This window comes from Phycodurus eques, chromosome 3, assembly GCF_024500275.1.
Source record: "Phycodurus eques isolate BA_2022a chromosome 3, UOR_Pequ_1.1, whole genome shotgun sequence".
NCBI lineage: Eukaryota > Metazoa > Chordata > Actinopteri > Syngnathiformes > Syngnathidae > Phycodurus > Phycodurus eques.
This window is the reverse complement of record NC_084527.1, coordinates 9,496,417-9,510,257: the sequence shown is the minus strand read 5'-3', so window position 1 is coordinate 9,510,257 and position 13,841 is coordinate 9,496,417. Positions and strand designations below refer to the sequence as shown.

Sequence of the window (13,841 nt, the reverse complement as noted above, 5' to 3'; positions counted from 1 at the left end):
TAACATTGACCAAAACACTCCTTCTACCTCTCTGTAATTGAATTACTGTAGTTGGGTCTGAGGAGAGGCGGCGTGGGGAGGGGAGGGGAAGTGTGGGGAGGCGTGGATTGGGGGCGGTGGGAGGGGCGAGGTGGGCGGAGTAGGCGGGTCCAACAAAGGCGAGCCAATGGCAGCGCAGTAAAGCAAAGCCACTCGCTCAGTCGGCGTCTGGAGCTCCTGGACGCTGCGCACACTCTCTCCCGGGGCACCCCGACACACGCACACACACACACACACACACACACACACCCGACACTACATACACGCACACGCGCGGACGGACACGCACACGAAGAAGAGCCACGCAAGTGTCGCGCGTGGGACTCGACGCATTTCGTTTGGGGTGTTGTTAAGATGGCTCACATATGAGGAGGAGGACGCGGCGGGATGCGCACCTAAACAAGTGTCTCCTCTTGACTCCTCGAGCCGGATACCGAGACACACCGCAGGAGATAACTCGCTAATTCTTCTTCTCTTTTTTTAATTCTTTTTTTCTTTTTTTTTTCTTCTTTTTGTGTGTGTGTGTGTGTGTGTGTGTTGCTCTCTTGTCATTTGGATTGATCTTGGTCCTCGATCCTCCCCTCCCTCACCTCACACGCGAAGTGACAAAAGTTGTGTGGACTACATGGATTTCTGACGTGGCCATTTTTTTGTGTGTGCGTGTGTGTGTGTGTTGTGTGTGTGTGTGACTGACTCGTCCCCAAGCACCCAAGGGTGCGCTCCTCGTCATTCACCTTGTTGACGCACCCCTGAAGATCCAGAAGGGGAGGGGGTGGGGGGTGACATATATCCCCCAGCTCCGAGGGACACACGGCACATATTGGACCGGTCCGAACCGAGCGAGCGTCGTGAATGAGATCCGCTCACCTGCCGTGACACCGACGACGAGGAATACGTGGCCAACTTTTGCCGTAGTGATGCTGCAGGTGGAAATGATCCTCGCCGTCTGCTTGGTGCTGTGGATGTGTGTTTTTAGCCAGGAGCCCAGTTCCAAAGTGGTGGCCGACCGCTACGCCGTCTTCTGGAACCGGACCAACGCCAAGTAAGTATCACCTCGCCGACGCCGGGCATCGCAGACCGGTGGGGCAAGCGGGGCGGGTTCGGTTCGTGTGGCCCCCTTAGCTTGTGTCGTGGACAAGGAAGACAGCCAGCAATTTTACCTTCAAACCATGTGGGACAAAACTGAGCTTTATTTCTCCAAAAATGTGTCATCGTTTTATTGCAGAAAAGTAACATAATTTGATTAGATTTTTTGTCAAAACGCACATAATGAAAGAATGACACACAAAAAAAAAATCAGTTTTCTGCTTAAATGCACAGACTAATTGCAGATTTTTGCTTCCACGCTGTCCACGTCAATTAACCCCCCCCCCCCGCCCCCACACATACAAGTTATAAAAATTTCTCACTATAGTAAAATGTTTAGTTCATAAAAATGTGTAGAACAATTTTGAGAAACAAAAAAATGTTCAATTTGGATTATTTTAAAGACTCACTGATTCCTCACAGGACACTGTGAACTTTAATAACATTTCTCATAACTTTTGCGGTATAAACCTTTTAACACAAAACTATGTTCAGCATTTTAGCCTTGTTTGACACATGATGGATGAATGCGATCAATCATAGCACTGCCTGTAATTTAACAATGGCTTTGTGACGAACCAAAGAACAAAAGTTTTTTTTTCCTCCTTCTAATTCTCTAAACAGCAGTCAGATTTTTCAGAATGTGAAAGACTCACAGCGGGTCGACGGCGTGGACGCAAACAGGAGTTTTGTATGAAAGACCTTGACAACTTTTCTATTGCGCCCGCCAGCAGTGTTGCACAAATTAGTCAGGCCTTTGCCTTTCTGGGGTCCGACTGAGCAGCTTTGTCTCAGACTTGTTAAGACGAAACACTTCCAGGAGTGAGCTCTTTTCACTCAACTGGTGAATTGAAATGAATATTTGTTGAGTTAAAAAAACAACAAAAAAAGCATCATCTTACCCATTTCAATTCATATTATGAAACATTTGTCAAAAGATTTCCCCCATATTTCACTTAAGGTTTGGAAAGACAAGGGTCATTTCTTGGAGCAGTTTAGTGGTCAAGTTTACAAAGTCCAATGGTGTGTGTAGATGTTGTCGTTGATCTCCTTATGCTTTGACGACTGGTTGCGGTCTCTGAGCCGACTCGGCGATATTTATTTTATTTTTCTCTCACCATAATTTTGACCTTGATTCTTGCTGTTGATAGACATCCTTTCACAGGTCTGTATTTTGTTTTCTCCCCCTTTTTCTTTTCTTTTTTTTTTTTTTTTTTTTTTTTTCAGCGAGAAAGTTTTGACTCGACTGGACGCTCTGTTAACTTGATTTCTTCCAGATGTGCTGACAGGTTTTCTCACTTTCAGCTCATAAGACCAAATTGAAGTAAAAGTCGCTAACATCAAGAAGATGGGAATACGAGAAGTTTGCACCAAACTGGGTTCATGTTTTGCTTCTTTTCGAGGCGCACGGTGTGAAGTCAAGCCTAGCTTTGAGCCTTGTTGGTCTTCTAAAGCCTGCGTCTTGCCTCGAGGAAGGAAACAGGTTTATTTATTTTGTTTTTTTTGGAAGATCTTGTAAGGTTGCTAATACCGGTCGGTCCATATGCAAGTTCGCTCAGTTTGTTAGCCTCTCGTACCTCCAGGTAATGTTAACTGCCCCCAAACCAAACTTGTACTGTTGATGAGTACACTGACAAACACCTAACCCGTCACTTTGTGCATGACTGGTGAAAGCTGCTCCTGCTTTTCGTTCTGGAGGCCGTTCCGATCATTTACAGGATCAACTCTGCGCACGGAAAAGTGATCCTGTCTCAGTGGGAGTCCACTGAGGTCCAAATTAATGAAGCGGGGCGTCATAAATGATGCAGCAGGTGACTTAAAAAGTGTAAAGCTGACATAATTTCAGGGTAAGTCTTAGAGAAGAAGACGTTTAGCCGCCATTCATTTTTCCAGCCGACGGAACCGCACATTCTCCCGGCTGGAAAATGACAAGCTTCAGGGAATGAATCCCCCCAAATGTGTTTGGTTTGTCTCAAAATCTCTTTGGTTTCTGATTTATTATGCCCGAGTTGGTTGTATCGTGTCCTTTTGTGTCATATTGTGCTCCAACTTCATCACCAGGGAGAAATCCACACAATCTAGACATAATTATATTCCCAGCGCAGTCAAAATTACCTCCAAATGAAAGTATTGGTTAAAAATGTCAAATTATTAAATGCATCAACATAAACTATAGACTTTACAACTTTACAATAACACATATTATGAAACCAACAAAACGTTCAAGACCAGAGTAAGAAATAAATAAATAAAACACCAAGCTCGCAACCCAGGGAACGCCAAGGAAAAGAAGTTGGTTTTAAGAAATTATTTTAAAACGGCTAGAATGGCGTCAAGTTTAATGTGGGAGCGGAGAGGAGAGGTCCGTTGGTTCCTCAATTTGGGACCTTTCTGAATTTATCCTTTTTTTTTTTAAAAAGACTTTCCGCAGGTTTAAATTTCTTCGACATACTTTTCCATCACTGTCTGTTTGGTTGGCTACAATCCATCTTTGTCTCACAATTCCACCGTAGCACCAAGAACTTGGAAACAGCAAGTCACCTCACTTTTTCATTGAATCACTTCTCGATCTGTCTTCCTTCTGCCTTCACTTATCGTTTTGGCCAATAGAGGAGTGTTTGGAGAAGTCTTAACACGTGTCCTCACAGGGTTCATTCAGCTTGAAACATCTTATAAATAAAGGGACATTTCTCTCGGGCGGCGTCTGCCCTCTACGATTCAGCCGACTGCCTTTGCTTGTATTTATTCTAATGAGAGGACAGACTAATGCCCTTTCTTCTGCGACATGTCCCTCTAAGCCTTCCTCCCTTGTTGCTTCGCTCTCTCTCTCGGTCTGTATCTCCTTGTCCAAATGAATACAATAAAATATTTCGGAAGTCCCTCTGCACGCACTGGTGGACTCTCAGAGTTCAGGATGACTCTGAGAGGTCATACAACGGGGGCGCTGAAAGTTTGCGACTCTCCTTGAAGTTGTTTTTTAACAACGGTGCGTTTGTGACCATACAAATTACTCAAGGTGATTTAGAAGTTTCAATTGGTATTTTACTGCTCACTTTCAGCATTGACAAAAATCCTAGAAAACTTTAAGGGCAACTTATTGCTGCACGGTACTTTTTAAATTGTATAATCTAATTTAATAATAGTATGTACTGCTCTTTATAGATTTCTGCATGTTGGATTTATAGTTATCATGTCTAGGAGTTGTTGTGTGCAGACCAAGGGTTACCGTTTTATGTGGAGCATGTTCATATTTGTTGTGATTAAAATATCACATTAGATCTCAACACCAGCTGGAAATCAATTTTTATGGATTTTCTTACTTTTTTTGGCGATACATTCAAATGAGATGAAATGCCGAACCAGTGAAAGCGCGGAAGATGGATCGAGCACAAGGTGGCGGTAATGTGCAGGAATCATGATTCTCCTCTGGGTTTTGACAACTAAAAAGGATTTAAAAAATCTGTACCAAAATCAGATTTCAAGAATTTGGAATCGTACTTTAGCGCTCAACGAGAGAAAAAAATGGACTTTTAAAATTCCGGAAATTTTGAGATGCATTCAATTAGAGACTGACAAAATAATCGATGAATTGGTCGCTAAGAATTCGCTCAATATGTATAATTGACGGATGATTATCACTTTTAGAAGCAATTAAGGCAAAATGCATTGCTTTGTTTGTTCTACACACTTTACTGTCTTTCCGTACTTTTTTGTTGGGGGGGGTATTATAATATTAATGTTGATTTTTGTTGTTGTTGTTCTAAAAAAGACAACTGTGATAACTACTATGTGGTAAAACACACTTCCCCCAGTATTTCCTGCATTTTAATATGTAACTGTAAATGACTAATGATCGATAATTTCCCATCGGGGATAAAGGAAATATAGCCTGTCACAACTTTCACATAAGGCAAAGCAAAATTTATTTATGTAGCGCATGTCATACACAAGGTAACTCAATGTGCTTTACATGATCAAAAGCATTTTAAAAATAAAGAGAAAAAAAAGCAGCTTAAAAACATTTTAAAACAAAGAGAACAAATAAAATTAAACACAACATACAATGCTTAACAACAGAGTGCTTGGATAATAGGTGAGCAAATAGGCGGTGCTAATTAATTACAAACTGTGGTTGAATGTCAGTTGCTTTGCGCGGAATCAAAGTTACAAAATGATATATTTTTTTAAATTTGCATAGTATGTTTGTATGAAAATGAAAAAGACACCAATTTGAAAAAAACAACATCTATCATTAGTAATTAAAAGGTTTGAATGTAAATGGCTCATAAATGGAGTGCGCGCAAGATGGCCAAGCCCCAGAAAAATGTCTGCTCATGATCAGAAATTGAATTTGCACCAGAGATGTCATGTTTTCCTCCTTAGCCCGCATGTAAAAGTAATAATATTTTAGCAGTCTTAATAATAAAAAACATACTTTTAGTTTTATAGTCCATTTTCTTTGGCTAGAGTTAGGTTTCGGGTTACGACCACGCGTGTCTAGTTAAATATTACGTTTTTAGCAGAGAAAGCTTACGCTACATGTGATGGTTGTGTGTGTTTTTCCAGTCATATCTGTTTTCCTGTATTGTCTCTGCATGCGTTTTGTGTTTTTCATGTAGCAAGTGACACATAGAGGGCTGCTTTCCTCGCTAAAAACTCAGGTAAACTCTCCTTTGGACTTCTCGTTACCTGTCGCACACCGATGGGGAATGTATTGTAATAACTATATTATTATTACTATTTTGACTATATGCTAATATGCTGATCTAATCTGAACTTTACTGGAGTGTTTTTTTATTTGTATTTATTTATTTATTTAAAAAATATTCTCCTCTGCGCTCTTTTCCTCTGTATGAGGACTGATTAGTTCTCGCTAATGACCCCCTGCTTCATAGTCTTTCTTGCGGCAATGGGGCCGGCAGCCGCCAGCTCTGGCTTGAGCTGCGAGGTCCAAAAGTGGAGGCAACATGGAGTGCGAGGAGAAGGAGGCAGAAAAACAAACAAAAAAAATGGTTACGAGGAGGGATGATTTAAATGAGGAATAGTTTTTTTCTTGGTTTGGTCAAGGTTTAGATGTCACATTGTGTTTTCTCAACAGACCTGTAAATGCACTTTCCATTTAGATTAGATTTTTTTTTTCCCTATTAAACAAGAAAATGAGGCCGGCGGGCAGCACTCAATGTGGAGTCAATGTGCTTGGCAGAGCAGCTGCTCTTTCGGCGTGTGGCGGCGGAGGAGAGCGAGGACTTTTTGGCCGTGACCGTCGTGGAGCTGCTACACTGCACACTGAAGAAATATTGTTGGTCGGACGTGACTCAGGGATATGTAACTCTGTTACAAGGAAAAGCAGCTTACAATTTTACCACAAACATAAAACAAATGCATTTTTTTCCAAAAGGATTCATTAACAAATTGTACATTCCCTGGTCACTAGTAGGTACACCCAATTTAATAAGATCCAAAACAAGAACCGAATTGAAAATGTACATATAATAATGCAAATTTTTTTTATTAACATTTTCAGAGAGGTATTTAATTAAGTAGAATACATCATATTGTTAGCCAAATAGCATAATTGCCCAAGTTATTTTTGAACATTTTTGTAAAACAAGACAAAAGAACAACAAATTAAACTTATAATAAGAGTCCAGTTGCCTGTATTCAGCTTACCATAGTAAACATTAAAATGAATGACCGTCTGACAGTGTCAATAAAAAGTGAGCCCTAAGTGAGCACTATGGAGTTTTCCCATGTCATTTTTTAATTCCAGAAATACATTTTGGTGCAGGTTTATATTTACATTCACTTCTGTTCCTCTGTGAATATCGATGTATCTGAATGCAGGCGGTGGATATTGGTAAATACAGTATCTATTTTGGCCCTGAAAGAAGTCTTCCTTTTACTGACTGTCACTGTAGTTATGTTTCTAGAGGCAGAATTCTTGTGCTAGTCCATCTAATGTTGTGTCTGCTGAGTGTCTACATATGTCGTCCGGGACCTGGTAAATTTCTCAGTTTTAAGAGCCCTTTTCACTGGGGTGAAACGTCATATTAAATTGAAAAATATGGACGGCATTTAATGGCAGGCAGGCTCATTTTACTTTCACATTCCCTCCTCCCTTTAACTGGGACCCAGATCTTAATGCCCCGGTTTTTGTTTTCACAGTAATCGCTCCAAGGTCAGATGGAGTGCTGAAACGCAGCTATCAGTGCAGCAATCTGTCTTGCGTTCAACCCTTTTGTTAAGAACTTGGAAGCATTGCTAAGAATTAACTGGCTTACGCAGCAGCTTGATGTCCAACAATTTTCTTTGGCTACTAGTCACTGAGTTGACTATCTTGCTTTTTTGGCATCTCTGATTCTGAATATCAAAGGTGTGCAAAGTGTCTAGCTGTTACTTTATGTTTTCGTAAGTTGATTTGCTGCTTTGGGTAAAGCCACTTCAAACGTTGTGTTTTCGCTCTGAAGTAGATTTGAAGGTCTCAGTCAATATGAGCAAAACAGATTTGGCTGGACATGGATGGACAGAAGGATTAAAAAAAAAAAAAAAGTCAGTCATGAGTGTGAATTTGCCAAACATAGACTCTATCCAGATTGTTTTCATTAACAGGGTTGCTGCCAGTTCTGATAAGAACCAAAACAGCATTCCAGGAATCTTGTTGTATCCCTGTCCAATGGCTGAAAAGGGAAAATGGCGCTTACGGTATCCTTGCCGGGGCTCCTCTGCTCTGTAAGATGGTGGCCCAGAAGCAGCTGTTCCTGCAGTAACGCTTGGTTGAGCTATCACCCCTGACCAGAGAGCGGTGCTGCTGAGGGAGCCTCTATAAGACCTCTGCTCTTAACCCCCTCCCCATTCATGTGCACAGTTTTAAATCCATTTGCTGATTTTAACCAGCTCTTTCTGCTATGGGTGATTTGACCTATTTAAATTCATTTACTGTCTGACTTCTATTGGATTTACACGAAACACACCCACTCGTAAAAGCCAAAACGACTAATGGATTCCAATTATTATTATTTTTTCTTTAACTTTCTGTCACCATCCGGCTGGAAAATTTGAGGCGAGCAACTGAGATTGACATTTTTTTTTTTTTTTTAAAGACCAGACTTATTTTCCACAGATAATTCCGGTCATGGTTGGCTGCGTTCGGACCTTTCGGCAGCATTTTCCTTATTTAACTCGGAGGGTCTGCGGGGGAGTAGTGACTGGATGTTTTTCTAGCTGGGCCACAGTGTGGAGAATAGATCCCAGAAGGGAACACATCTCCAGCTTGTGAATAAAGACCTAATTGATGGGTTTCAGCCGGGTTGTAAATGATTCGTATGCTTATTCGTCTTGACCGGCTGGGAAACAGTCAGGCGGCATGCTTTTATGTGGTCCTATTAGAATTGGAAAAGACTCTATTTCTCATTTTGAAACTTTAAAGTTGAAAAAAGATAACATTTTAAAATTGAGCATCTTGTCATGAGCAGTTTGTCTTTGCTTGCAGTGGAATGAACTAGAAAACAAATGCTAAAAAAAAAAAAAAAAAAAAAATTAAAAAGCTAATCAATCTTGCCGAGAATGAACTGTCAATAAAATGTGGTCTTGCAAAAATGTATGAACTCATACGAAAAGTAATTTTCCATTCACATGTGCACTACATCAATGAGAAAACTCTATCTATACCTCTCCCAGTGTCAGACAATACTATTTATGATCAGCACCAAATTTTAAACTTTCATTGATCATCCGTGTGATTGGCATAATAATCGCATAATCAATTAATTCTAAATATTTATTTTTGCATTCAACGAATTAACGCATTTCATTTGCATCAAATTTGTTTTAATTAGGCTTTTTAAAGTGGTTAAAAATATGTTTTCTAATAATGAAAGTGCATTGCTTGTAGAAAACCTACTAAATTCTTCCTGGCCAAGCTTGCTGCATTTGCCTGCTTGAGTAGAGAAAACTACAAGCAGCCAACGTCGCCCCCACTACCTCCATCACCAAAGCTGGGCCGTTCCGCTGAAAGGCAGCCATTGTTCCGCTCTCCCTGTCCACTTTACATGGGCTGAAAGTAATGCATGCACTTTAAATAGAGGCGGCAAAAGGGAGCGAAGGCAGAGGAGTGAGGGAGAACAGAGTGAATGGTGAAGGGAAACTGAGAGCCGGAGTTGTAGTACGCTTTTTGGATGAGGCCGGAAAAAAAAAAGCCAGGAGGACAGGAGTAAAGTCAACGCCAGACATGAGGGGGAGACTCTTGTAGTAGCTGGGGGTGAGGAGGCCAGCTTGAATGGAGAGGAGAGGGGGGAGAGAGGTGGCAGCTTCCCTCATTTGCAACCAGCCGTATCAATCCTCCCTCCGCTTCCATCCTTGTCTGTCCTTGGCAAGATTTAAAGATGCGTGTCTCTGGCTGCCTCCCTGGTGGTGACAGAGGTTGAAGGAGTTTGTGATGGTGGTGGTGGTCCCTCAGGGGAGGAGACTCTGGTTCCTCACCCCGTGGAGGTGTCGTCTTTGTGGTTAGTGACCCAGGGGTTATTTTCTGTAGAGACAGGATTAAGTCTCCTCAGGTTCAGACCCCTAGCTTTGTTTCCTTCACACATGCCTTATGTTTACTAGGGGGTGCAAGGGGGGGGGGACGACAGTGCTGTGGTACTTTTGTTGCATCTCTGTTTGCAGCCACTGTGACACGTTACATTGTGCCCTTGCGTTTACCTCTAAAACGCATATATCACAGCGCATGTAACGCAGCGCCTTAATTGATGTCTTAGCGCCAAAACGCTATGTATATATTTAAATCTCTGACGAGAAAGACTGGCGCAGTAACGGTGAACTGTTTTTGTCCTCAAAAGTGTCTGTGCAAGTGAAGGTCATAAATAGACTTGTTACAGTCATCGTTATGAATAATGTGTCTAATTATGCCCGGTTGTAATTCAAACTGTGCCTCATTGGGAATGTCTTTTGACTGTGCTTTTCTTACGTTCTATTTTGACTTAATGTGTCTCTTGTTGCATTTTTTGGTTATACTGTACCTTGGTAGCTGTCCTGGTGATACGGTGTGGGTCTGTTTAAACACGCCAACAGGTGGTGTGTAAACACTGTATATAGTGGAACGGCTAAAGCGGAACATTGGAAGTGTGCTTTAATAAATCAGAGAGTAAACACCTTTCTTACTTTTTTAGGCCCAATTCTCCACGCGCCCCTCTCCTCCGAAAGCGCCTTCACAGTTTTCCGGTTTCGTGAAGTTGTGTGTGTCAACTGCGTGTGTACTCGTCATCCATTATATGCAGTGGATGGTATTCCCGTGGAAAATATATTTTTTTCCCTCGCCACGAGAGGGAAAACGGCTGATCCCCGGAATGTGTGATGAATCCCATTTCCACCCTCTCCTCTCATCTGAGCCCAGCTCTGAATGGTCTAAATATCACCCCCGCATATCTAAATACGACACCCCGATGAACACAAACCAACAACCGCACACACACTGCATCAGTCGGCGTACTTCATTATTTCTCCAGTGATGTGTTCAAGTTGCAAGAGCTGTGCTCTTTGTTTTTCCTCTCCTGCATGTTTATTTTCTCTCCGTGAATCGGTGAGCATCAAGCTGAAGAGTGCAGCAGCCTTTGAACTGTGCCCTATCCCATGACTGCAGCCTGGAGTATTAACCCCGAGCCACTGAGAGGCTTAAAAAGCCATCAGCTCATTGTCGTGAGACACCCACAGAAAAAAAAAAAAACCTTCCTTTAAAATCTTCCCTGTCCTTCTCTTTTCCTCCTTCCCTTCTTTCTTAGAAATGTCTCAAGCTGGCTTCTGCTGGCATTCATATTAATCAGTTTTTAGGGTCTAATGAGATAAGTGAGACTTAAGGGGAGTCCCTGAAGTGGCCTAAGCCCTCCAGGTAAACAGATGTGATGAGTGTTGCCTATGGCTACGTCCTTGGGTGTGTATCAACCCCCCAGCACTCTTACACGCTCTAAAGTTTCTCGTTTTTAATCTTGCCATTGTGCTGTCTTACCAAAGCGTCATTTTAAACAAGACTTTTTTTGCAAGGAAAAAAAATAATGCTGTCAGGGCTGTTCTGTTTATTGTTAATAACTTTTTAGAGATTGAAAGTCAATGTGTTTGAAAACAATAGTGTCGTTGCTGTGTGTGTGCCGCTCAAGACAATGAGCTTGATACAGTGAAATGTATCTTTACTGTAACCAGTGGAGACTTCCAAATGTCAAATTCTCCACCCAACTATAGGCCAAGTAGAGTATTTTGAAAAAACAAAAATAATAATATTTTTAAGAACTTAATGCATGCAATTTCACAATTTTTAGATTTTATTTTGACAAGCTAATTCTCATGTAAAATGATACTTAAAGATGTTAAGAGACAATAGGCTGCATTTTTCCTTAAAAGCAAGATGAAATTAAATATGGTCCTAATTTTGAATCTGTTATTAATAACAATTGCATTTTTTCCCCTGCTTTTTCCCTCGCTCCTTTTGTGCTAATCGTTTCTTCCCGCTCCTGCTCAGCCCCCAAGTCCCGATCCCGCCGTGAATCCGTAGACTATAGGCCATTTGGTTTCCTCCCGCTCTTTTGCTCCTCATGGCATATTGCCCTCACTCCTGCCTCGAGGATTACCAGTTCTTTAACTGTACTGTCCTTCTCATCTGCTCTGGTGGTCCTGCTGAGGTGACCCAGCATGGCCACTGCCAAGCCCTAGTGTTGTGGCTGCAGCGGGCTACTTAACTCACATGCTGACTACCTGCTGTTATGCAGCCATTTTCTTCCCCCTGTCCCCCACTGTTTTTTTTTTAATAAATGTATTTAAAAAAACAAATTTTTTACTCTTGTTCATTCCTATCCAGAGTTATTTGATGCGAAGCCACTTGACATAAGTACAAAAGGAAATGGAGCCAGACACACAGAAATAATGTATTTCAATCCATTTAGAATCAATTTATATGCATAAAATAAGCAGCAGTAATTTAAGTAAACAATATTTTTTAGGGTTTAATTTTTAAATTTCACCACACATTTGTAATATAAGGGAACATTTTTGGTTAATTTTCCTGCACAAGTGCACAGCAGAACTACTACAACAACTGGAGTCCCTGGAGAGTTCCGTTTCACCTGCTGTTCAGTTCTTTTGGGCTCCCCAACATTCCGATCAGGATTATAGCATAGTATGGCAAACGGAAGCACAAATACGAAGGATTGCCGGGGACTTTTGTCCCCCCCTCCAAGTGAGATCGTATTTAGCCCGGCTGTTTCGTGGCTATTAAAATTTTGACATGAGACCAACACTGGAGAAATAAAATGTGACCATTAAGTGATGTCATTGTTATGTTTTGTAATTTATATGTTTTCAGTCCATTAGTAATTCAAAAATATGTATCACATAAAAAGCATGTTTTTTTGCAATGTTTGTGATCTAAAAAAAATAACAAATGTGTCATTGTACACCCATTATATTGTTGGTGTCCAATGGAAAAAAAAATAATTGTGATTTTTTTTTTTCACCCACAAACAAACATGTTTTCTCTTTAAACGGACATTGATAACATAATTTATTCACCTCCCCTCACTGCTTACAAAGTTGTTCCCCTTTCTTCCTGCGTTGGCTCTACTCAAGAACAGAAAATGCAAACCAACCTTTCTGCCGCCTGTATATTTTTGTTGGACTGACAATTTGCAGATGTTTTAGCCTTATTATTCTTAATGAGGCACAGGGCTGATGTTGTTGTTAGCCCGTGGGAGAAGAGATGCTTCCTATTTGTTGTATTGGATTATAGAGGGAATGTTTGTCTTGTAGCGGCCTGATTAAATATTAATTCGTGTTTGTGGTGTCTGAGTTGGAGTTGCATTTGCAAACCTTTGCATGCTACTGGTGGATAATGAAGTCCAGGTAGACATGTTTTGAAAATTATGGAAGCATGTCTGAGTTTGTTGTTTTTACTTGTCAAGTTAGATGAAAACATCAAACCAAGAGACTTTGAACAGGATACAGTCACCAGGTCTGCAAATGCGTAAGAAATCAAATTATTCACCGCACTTGCATTTTCCTGCATTTGAGAGAGAGAGAGAGAGAGAGAGAGAGAGAGAGAGAGAGCAAGAGAGAGCGAGAGAGAGAGAGAGAGAGAGAGAGAGAGAGAGATTGCATACATTAAACTCGGGGCACTGATGTACATTTGCGGGGCGAAGCCAATCTTCCCTGTATCGCTAGTAGGAGGAACATGGCACCGAGGCGGTTGAATTATTCACACTCATAATCGGCCTTTATGTCCTGCCTCCGAGTCGGCCCCTTTGTTATTTTAGTACATAATTGATAGTGCTCAGGAGTGGAAAAGTTAGAATAGCAGAAGTAATGCGAAGCGAAAGTGTAGTCAGGCAGCACAAGAAGGGAAGAGGGCGGGATACTGATGGAGGTGGGCCCCTAAAGGACTTTTTACACTGAACTTGTGTCGGCCTTTGCGGGGCTTTAGCGTTTGTAGACCAGCTAGACGAGCAAAGGGGGGTGAGGAGAGGGGGATAAAAGGGGGATAAGATGGGGATGAAAGAGGTGGGAGGGAGACGGGGATCCAGAGTAACGAGGCCTGACGCTGAGCCGGCCTAGAATGTGGTCCGTTTCGCCCCCAAAAGTGGCTGTATAGGACGCAGCTGTGTGCGAAAATAACATTTAAGCCCAGCTCAATTTGATCGTGATTGGAAAAGTTTGCCATTTTATCTGTGCGGTAGACAAGC

General features: G+C 41.6%; 1 protein-coding gene across 2 annotated transcripts in view; it reads left to right on the top strand.

Moving 5' to 3' along the window:
- Positions 1 to 212: 212 nt before the first annotated feature.
- Positions 213 to 13,841, top strand: part of efna5b (ephrin-A5b) — a 102,404-nt gene continuing 88,775 nt past the window's right edge. For both annotated transcript variants that reach the window (XM_061671936.1, XM_061671935.1), the window contains exon 1: positions 213 to 1,081. In XM_061671936.1, coding sequence (XP_061527920.1) covers positions 957 to 1,081 — 125 coding nt within the window. In that variant the 5' untranslated portion in view covers positions 213 to 956. The remainder of the gene's footprint in view (positions 1,082 to 13,841) is intronic.